General features: G+C 36.1%; 1 protein-coding gene across 8 annotated transcripts in view; it reads left to right on the forward strand.

Annotated features, from left to right (window-relative positions):
* Nucleotides 1-9,891, forward strand: part of LOC128682614 (golgin subfamily A member 6-like protein 22) — a 163,722-nt gene that overhangs the window by 46,947 nt on the left and 106,884 nt on the right. For 4 of the 8 annotated variants that reach the window (XM_053767458.2, XM_053767457.2, XM_053767461.2 and 1 more), the window contains 4 exons: nucleotides 773-904; nucleotides 1,525-1,656; nucleotides 2,524-2,612; nucleotides 6,212-7,628. In XM_053767458.2, coding sequence (XP_053623433.1) covers nucleotides 773-904; nucleotides 1,525-1,656; nucleotides 2,524-2,612; nucleotides 6,212-6,393 — 535 coding nt within the window. In that variant the 3' untranslated portion in view covers nucleotides 6,394-7,628. Of the gene's footprint in view, nucleotides 1-772; nucleotides 905-1,524; nucleotides 1,657-2,523; nucleotides 2,654-6,211; nucleotides 7,637-9,891 lie in introns of those variants that run through there. The other 4 variants (XR_008406127.2, XM_053767463.2, XM_053767462.2 and 1 more) reach the window with 4 other exon arrangements.

Below are 9,891 nucleotides of genomic sequence, written 5' to 3' on the forward strand. Positions count from 1 at the left end.
TTTATATCTATGGTTACTTGTATCTAACGCGTAACCTTCCAAAGGCGCATAAGGTACATAGAGACTGACATCTTTTGTTCTACGACTTTTAAATTTTTTTTTCTTTTCTTAGTTTTAATGTCGTTTCTAAAAAACGTTAACTCTACGTTCGATTCCGCTACATAACGCTACTGTACTGTCTCGTGTTGTTCGGCTATTACATACAGTTAACATGTGTAGAGAATCGCAAATTAAACTGTATTTGTTTGTATATGAATTAAAAGAAAAAACTTTTTTAAGAAAAGCTTTCCTAAATTTTTAAAATTTTCCTTTAAAATTTTAACTATCAACGTATAACCTCATTATACACAATTTATAAATTTATAATAAGCTTGTCAGCATACATACATAAATTAAAAAAAAAACTACGAATCACGAAAAGTCGTAGAATAAAAGTTGCTTGTTTTGATGTACCCAAGTAGTCTTTCGGAGGTTTTGCGTTTGATACCAGTAACCCTGTATAGTTTAGTCACGACAGATTGCAAAGTGAGTAGTTGCTTTAACTTCCAAAGTATAGTTCAAACCAAACAGCAAAATATATCTTAGGTAAATTGGAACGTACTCCCACATGCTTATTCCCTTTGGTATGTTTAACAAAAAAAAAAAAAATGAAGCGGCTATTGGCCATTTTGCGGCTATTGCAAGATTGTACAATTATCGTTTCATTTATTAAAAAATAATATAAACCCCTTTTGTTGAGAGTAGAATTTGATCCCGTCCTTTACTAACATAGAGAGGCCCTGGTGAGAGAGAAGGAGCTACGAGAGAGGAGATCAGAAGATGCCACGAAGATCAAGCAAGTGGAACGAGCGTCGAGGGATCAAATTGACCATTTGAGTAGAAAATGTTCTTGTTTAAGGAAACTGTAAGTAATTTAATTTATTTTACGATCTTATGTTTATGTTTTATTGAATTTTAATGCGTTGCCTGCATCGCAGAAGACCGCTAACGAGGGTTTTAAATTTATATTTTGATTGAAATCCTTTCTGCGGATTTTATTTGAAAGACTGTTGCGTTAACCTCTACAACGATATATTCTTTTATTACTAAAATTATAAATTAATAATAATAATAATTTATATATTAGGACAAATCACACAGATTGAGCTAGCCCCAAAGTAAGTTCGAGACTTGTGTTACGGGATACTAACTCGACGATACTATATTTTATAACAAATACACATATAGATAATCTTCCAAGACCCGGGCCAATCAGAAAAAGATCTTTTTCCATCATGACCCGACCGGGGATCGAACCGGGAACCTCTCGGATCAGAGGCAAGCACTTTAACACTGCGCCACCGAGGTCGTCAATGTTTATTACGCTTTCACGCAAAATCTATTGGACGGATTGTTACGAAATTCGGTACACGGGTAGAATATAACATGGAATAAAACAGAGTACCTGTTTTATATCCCGAAATTCCGACGGGAGCGAAGCCCCGGCGCGCAGCTAGTGTTATATAATGGAATGAAACTCGGCAGTTTCGACGACATGCGGGCACGGCTGGCGGCACGGGAACAAGTTGCTGCGCAGGAGGCGAAAGTCAAAGAGAAGGAAATTGTCCAACTTAAAGCCGAGGTCTCCAGACTTACCAAGATACTTGTGGAGCAGAGGTAAGGAGTGCCACACTGAATCTAATACATAACACACAACTTGTCGTAGGTACAGATCATGTTTCTAGTCAATTGACCGAGCGAGCGTAACGAGCGATATCTATATATCAATTTGGGGCATAAATACATTTTTTGTTTGTATGTAACTTTGTAAAGCGATAACTTTCGAACCGTTGTCCTGATTTTGATGAAATTGAAAAGTTATGTAGGAATCTGTCAATAGAATTTTTAATGTTCGCGGGGCAACAGAATCGGTTAAGCCGTTTTAGAAATATTCATAATTTTGTAAAAAAATATTGTGATTGCGATGTAGGTAAGTTCGCGGGGAACATGTAATAAATATTACTTAGTTGTTCGCCGCTAAATTCAAATTCAAATTCAAATCATTTATTCAGAAATTAGACCTTCACAGGCACTCTTTTTCTCGTCAATTTTTATATTTATAGTTATTTCTCACAAGCTACAAACTACTGGCATTTAAACTGGCAACCGCTAACTTAGACCACGCGAACACAATAAATTTTTAATGAGTTGTAACAAAATTGTGAATATCGTGCACTGCGGCCGAGCGACCCTTTAAAAAGGAACATTTCAAAATACGACTTAACCGATTTTGTTGCATGATGCAACAAACTTTAAAAATTCTATTAACAGATCCTAAGTACATGCCTTTTAAATTTCATCAAAGTCGACCAACGGTTCCAAAGTTCTCCCGTTACAAACATATACACACAAAAAAATGTTGCTTCGTACGCATTTTCAGCCACAGCTCATTTGGGATCCGTTTCTTTGAGACATTCATGAGCCGAAGCCAAATTTAAAGAGATAATCCTATACATTGTATTATAAAAAATGTTTCGCCCACAGCTCACCGAACATCGGCGCGCGTACCCGCGCTGACGGCTGTGAGGAAAATTTAGATGACAATCTGAAAACTGACGCGCCACGGCGGAAGGGTATGTGACGTTTGCTGTCAGCCTGTACAATACGCAACTAGGTGAGCATTGCTCTAACTTTCTCTTTCAACTGTCACTAACGTGTATATAACATTTGTCATTGCAGTACACAAATTTATGTGCGTGAGAGCGTTTGCCCCTCCTCCGCACGGAACTGTATGTCACAACCAAAACTACTGTTCCACCGTCCGTTATCACACGTATTTGCTCACTGTTGTAATATAATTAGTAATCGTGCGTGCGCTTATCCGTACCAATTCGCTGCTGCGTGAAGCTCCGCTGGCGCGATTCGTAACCTAAACCAGTTTGCCAAAAAAAAAGAACTGTTTCCATGTTCTCTGAGCGAATTCATAAGAACGGCTTTATCCTTATATAATTATTATAAAACAAAGTCATCTGCCGCGCCTGTCTGTCTGTTCGCGATAAACTCCAAAACTACTGCCACGGATTTTCATGCGGTTTTCACCAATAGATAGAGTGATCCCTGAGGAAAATTTAGGTGTATAATTTATGATGTTATTTCCCGAGCGAAGCCGGTACGGGCCGCTAGTATATTATAAGTTGCAAAAATAATTGAAATGTCTTGCTTGTGTATCGCATTGGTGTGGACTATAAAGATATATTTAAGCTTATGAATGAATAAATAAATAAATAAACTCTTTATTGTATTGACGATGTGTTTTTTAACAAGTAATTATGCTTCTGCAAGGTGATATCTAATATAGTTTATAAAAATGGTAATTCTCGCTTAAGGTTTTTTTTTTTAACTCATGGCTCCATCGTTCGCCAAAACGATGATTTTGCCAACGTCAAGGTTCAGATTGACACGGAATATAATATGTTATAATATCAATATTGAAACACGGTTCAGTGTGTAACCTAAAATATAATCGAGTATATAAGTATATTATACATACACACGGATATTAGGGGAGAGTAAATAATATAATCGCTTAAGTTAAATGGGAGCTACGGGTAACATTAAGTTCAGCTGTCAATGTCAAAACTACTGCCCGAAATGAGCCACACAAGGCTACCACGATAAATAAAACACGTGGCACGTCGTTGCGTCCACACGTTCTCTATTTTTTTCACACGATGCGTACACGATATCATTAATATGTTTCGTGGTAGGCCTTCATCAAGTCTTATACTTATATTTTTGATATTATTTTTGTGCGACGCCTCCCGACGACGGTTAAAATATTGATCGGACAAAATTGCTTAGTTTATGTACAGTCGACAGCACATAGAACTACGCAATTCATTGCAAACTAGCCGCCATTACCGCGCTATATAGAGACTGCACACATGTAGCTTTTAACATGTATATTTTAGGCGATTCCTTTTGACGTGACAACGTCTTAAATTAGGTTGCGGCTGGGAGTCACTTATGAAAAAGTGTAACGCCCGGTAACGTTACGATGAATCACCGAACGAGAGAGAGGCCCGCCGAATGCCTTGCGTCTCTCTCCCACTCAACTATGATCGGTCTGCCGCGCGCGTAAAAAGACGTTGTCACGTAAAATCTTCGCCCGTAAAACCGACTTTACAGGCAACCATTTTTTTTTGATATTATTTTTGTGCTACGCCTCCGACGACGGTTAAAATATTGATCGGACAAAATTGCTTAGTTTATGTACAGTCGACAGCACGTAAACCTACGCAATTCATTGCAAATTAGCCGCCATTACCGCGCTATATAGAGACTGCACACATGTAGCTTTTAACATGTATATTTTAGGCGATTCCTTTTTCCTTTTTGTTGATCTTATGATTTTTGGCTTTCATAATGTGTATTCTGCTTTTTATGTGAGATATAAAATATTGTAACGCAGTAAGCACGTATCGCCGATTTAATAGGCACACCTAATTTTGTGCCTAACAATAGAATAGCACGTCACTAACGTCCGCAAGCTGTCTCTTTTCCCCGTATCGTGTACGCATCGTGTTGAAAAAGAATGAACGTGTGGACGCAATGAAGTGCTCTAGTGTTTTATGTTCCGTGGTAGCACGTGGAACGAAACGGAGCGGCGATACCTCGTTGCAATGGGAGCGTTAGTTGTTCTCATGTTTTTTAAGTTAATTGTACTTTTGTTCTATTAAAAACATTTGAATGCTGTTTGACAACGGCTTAAATAGGCTTGTTCTAACCCATTATGTGAATATTGTATTACCTACTCTAATTAAGCAAATAACATGATTTGATTTGATTTAAACCTGATTTGATTTATCCTGGTGTTATTAACTAACCCTGTCACGGTTAATGTTAAGCCTAAGCTTATAGTTAGTGTATTTCAGGTGTTTCTTTCCTCATTTTTGTTGTTTTCGCTATGTATTCTTTTTTTTTCAATGGCTATTTATACATATTGCAATTTAGTTTATTGCTTTTTACAACAAGTTTGCTGGTTGCTGTTCATGCTTCGAGCGAAGTTAAAGCATAGAATCTATATTGTGTGCGTTACTTCAGCTAGAAAGTGTCTCCTACAGAAATATGAATAGAACCTAGAATTAGTGCGTAATCAGTATGTATGTGCCCGGCATAAAACATTTGTGCCCGTCATAGTTTTTTTTTTTAAATGGAAAATACGATTTCTGCTGGAGTAACGTTGTTCTAGCAAGAAAATTTTAAACTAATAATCGGAGAGAGAAATATTGTTTATGGTCGGGTAGCTTATGTGTCTGGATGTATATGCATAGTGTTTATGTGAGCTTCTTTTTACTGAGTAACAAGCAATGTACGTAAATCATTGCTGGTTACGATTTTGCAGGAAAATAAACTAAAGTTTATATGTATGATGTAAAACAATTCAGTATAGCGCGCTATTATAATAGCATACAAATATGTCAGTCATAACAAGAAACAGCTTAATAAAAAAAAAAAACTTTTTTTTTTCACATAATAATTTAATGGTAATATTTATGTATTTTATTCACATTCACATGTGAATGAATTTTATATTAATTTAATCAATTTCTTATTAAAACCTGAATCAAATAACAATTTGAACGAGTTTAATAAAATTTAAATAAACTTTTAGATGAATTAATGCATGTTAACAATTTGAACTTGATATTATGAAATATTTTTATAAATTAAAAATTTCTTGATAAATTACTTAATTTATTTTTTATAAAATTAATTCTTATTTAATCAAATAAAAATTAAACTTGTCGTTCCTAGTTACGATAGCATGTATTTGTATTTATTACCATTTTGGAATAAAGAGGCTTTTTTATTTTTTATTTATTTATTATTTATGTATTTTATGTGCCACACTCGTCCGTGGGACCCGCCGCGAATGAGTCACGGCCCGTGTCTCATTCGCGGTGGGTCCATTGAAAATTAGCGTTGAAGTTACTCACGTGACTGCACGTCTGTTGAATGGGTCTAACGGAACATCATTTGAGACAACTTTGTATGTATGTATGTATTTCACATGTATGATTTGATTTCTATTTGTATATATTTTTTTCTATATTTATTTTTATTCAAATCAATGGTTTTTATTTGCTAGTTTATTATTTTCTGTTGTGGTGTTTAATTTTTGGCAGTAAATTTTCATTCATTCATTCATTCATTCATTCAAAATCCACAGGCGGCACTGTACGCACGCCCGAGTTCCCGCGCAAACGCACTCTACCCGACCTGCTGCTACCCGCGCCGCCCCCCACCCCGATACAGATACAAAATGGCCGGAGACGCGCGAAAAGCGTCGACTTGCCCGCTGTTCAAGTGCCAGTGCGGATAAAACAGCTGGAGGAGAAAACTAAAGATTAAAAAAAAAATAAAAAAATATTGTCACGTTACGCTAACAAAATTTCAGAGATTTCAACTCCAATATATATATATTATAATTTTTATTCACTTTATCCGTATGTATGTATAATATATTTATATACTTTTATATTTTAGGTTATACACTGATCCGTGTTTATAATATCATTGTAACATATTCCGTGTCAATTTCAACCTTGACGTTGGCAAAATCATCGTTTTGGCGAACGATGGAGCCATGATAAAAAAAAAAAAAGCTCTGATTTTTAGTTCAGTTGTCTATTTTTGAAAGTTGTAGCATGCAATATAGTGACTTATGTGTATATAGTGCAAAAGAAAACAATATTCGGATGCTTATATACTGAATTTATTACCTTTCTTACCTCAGACACACTGTGTCCCTTATTCGTATAATACAAGATTCTTAAAAGTGCAATCAAGAAAAAAACAACGTCATTTTGCTAATTCATATTTTTAATTTCTGGACAAAATAATCCATACGAATAATATAAATGCGGAAGTCTGTCTGTTCCGCCTTCACGGCTAAATCGTTGGATCGATTTTGATGAAATTTTGTATGCATATAGTTATAGACTCCCGTACAAACATAGGTACTTTTTTTTTCAAAAATCAATCCCCATATGACTATCAGGGCTGAAAGTATAAACTTTATATGAATATCATGTCATTTCGTTTCGCAGATAAATTAAAAGTTAATAATTTTGTTTCAAAACGACACCATAGTCACAATATTCGTATCCTGTAGTGTCTTGGAGAACTGGAGGGCTACCACGAAACATAAAACACGTTGCACGTCATTGCGTCCACACGATCTCATGCGTACACGATATGGGAGAAAGAGACAGCATATGGACGTTACTAACGTGCTACGAGTTTGTATATTCTATTGTTACCTTAGGCACAAATCTAGGTGTGCCAAAATAACTGTTCCCGTGGGAACGCGAGCGAAGCCGCATTGAATAATTATAAAACGTTGCAGACCGGAGCAATCAGTTATCATTAACTTTTTTTTAAGGGGAGGTATATACAATATTATTAAGTAAATGATGGCTAATACAATATACACAACTGTACACAAGTATTTTTATTTTAATACCTACCATAACCTATAAAAATATAAATTTCATAAAGAAGAAAAAACGTGGGACAAGTAATAAAATCCTTGGAGCTTTATAGTTGAACCAGAGGTCCAACGTAACTCGTTTTTCTCGTGGACCCATTGATATGCACAACTAGTGTCATTTATAATGGTAAACAAGTACCTACCACACTGCAGTTGAGGTTTTTAGAGATTGTAAGTGATTTTTAAATTAATTGGGCCACGGAACCTTAGTGATGTGGTCCCTAACATGGAATTATATACAGGGCTACTGGTATAAAACTAAAAATAAGTTTTGTTTTGTATTCATTACGTTAAGACGAAGAGTCGTGGACCAAAAGATGTTAGTCTCTATGTACCTTATGCGCCTTTGGAAGGTTATGCGTTAAGATACCAGTAACCCTCTGTTACAATATTCCGTAAACGCATCAAAGAGTTTACTTTATTGCGGCAAATTGAGGGCAATACATCGAATTATTTTTAGTTTCATATTTATACTTTATATATATATATATATTTTTTTTTTCCATAGCTTCCATGTAATTTATCTTTATTCCTTTTTTTACATTTTTTCCCAAGTCAGTATATGTTTAATCCTATTGTTTGCTGTTGTTTGTTTCTGTTTCCGTACATATTAACTTGTTTATTTTGCCACCATACCTACTTTTGTACTTGGTTCCAGCTGAAAATCAGCGCCTTGGCTCGATACCACGGCACCGTGCTGAGCTGGTCGCCATTTTGGCTTACATATTGTATTCTATCTATATTCGTTACTCTTTTGTATGTTTGGATTTTATGTGTTTGCCGAATAAATTATTTCTTTCTTTGTTTGTTTCTAACCCTGTATATTGTACAAGTAGGTGCCTACTCCGTGTATCTAGTAATTCCATGGGTGCTACTATTTTTTAAGTTCTACAACTGTTCTTGGTTCAACCCAATCCATGGTCCAACTAGTAGGACAGATCCTACCAGTCGGACCTACATTACTAACAACTTAAATGGATCTCCAAGATGGATGTGTGACAGGCATGGAATTAGGTAGGTACTAATTCCTAATTTAATGGTGACAGAGCAGTGTGAATGTGAGTGTCGCCCGGATTTGTCCGTCCAGACCAAAAGTGTTGAATTCCACTAAAGTTGAACAGATCCAATTTTGCATTTTCACGGCTTAATCTATACCAAAATCGGTTCGTCCGTTTTCATTCGTGGATATGTATAGGGAAACTGTAACAGTTGTAAAACTACAGTTGCAGTTCGGGCGTGATCATGGAATTAGTACACTCCGTACAACGAAGTACTTACTAAAACCATGGGCGAAGTACTTTAAATCCATGGGTGAAGTACTTTACACGGTGTGACGGTGAGGAAGTTTTTTTCCTGACCGTCACATTAGTGTTATAGATAGGAAGTCGCTTTCCTCGCCTAAACACTGCCCCAGTCTGACTTTCAGTTTCAGGTTTTCCGCCATTGAAAAAATTACGTAGGAATGTAAGCAAGACCTTAACGCTATGGATAAGATTTTTTTTTATCAAGGAATTTATCAAATATAAATGATGATTGATTTAGTTCCATGTTTGATCAAAAATTTAATGCACTGCGTGAATTCCGCAGTGCATTAAAGGGAGATGTTGCGACTATGGTGCGGGCGGGAGTTCGATGTGTGGTCCAGGAAATTAAAGACCTAAACGCCGCCACCGACTTCTTTAACGCGGATAAAGAATCGCTAAAATCACGTATAGCCGAGAAAGACACAAAAACGTTCTGGAAACTGTGAACGTTTGCATAGTGACATCCGTAGCTTAACTAATCGCATGTCAGCCTTATAGAGAACAACTTATAGCTGCCGTTTAGTCCATCACGATCCCCTAACTCGATCCCCCAGGGGATCCTCGTGAACTCATCTGTTCATCAAGATCCCCTTTAACAAAAATAAGTATAAAAATATGATACTATCACCCTGTGTCCGATTTATATTTAAAAATACGTTATTTTGATCTTATAACTTTTATTGCACTTGAACTTTAACAATGTCGAAATGAAATTCAGGCTGTACCTGAAACTCAGAACGTGACAACTGTCTTCAGGAAACTTTTCGATACTGTCAGATTTTCTATCGATGCATAGCATAGGACCACTAGGCAGTGGGACCTAGAACCCTAGTGTTTAAGATTCGTGGGACCACGAGTCAAAAATCCAACATTCAAGCCTGCCAAACAGTGGCCAAATACTAAACCTTTTTTGTTTACTTACTTTCCATTCATATACCTTCAGTGTCAGCGCTCTAGTATATTATAAATAAAATATATAAATAAATATATTAGAACAAATCACACAGATTGAGCTAGCCCCAAAGTAAGTTTGAGACTTGTGTGATGGGATAC

The sequence above is a fragment of the Plodia interpunctella genome, chromosome 30 (assembly GCF_027563975.2).
Source record: "Plodia interpunctella isolate USDA-ARS_2022_Savannah chromosome 30, ilPloInte3.2, whole genome shotgun sequence".
NCBI lineage: Eukaryota > Metazoa > Arthropoda > Insecta > Lepidoptera > Pyralidae > Plodia > Plodia interpunctella.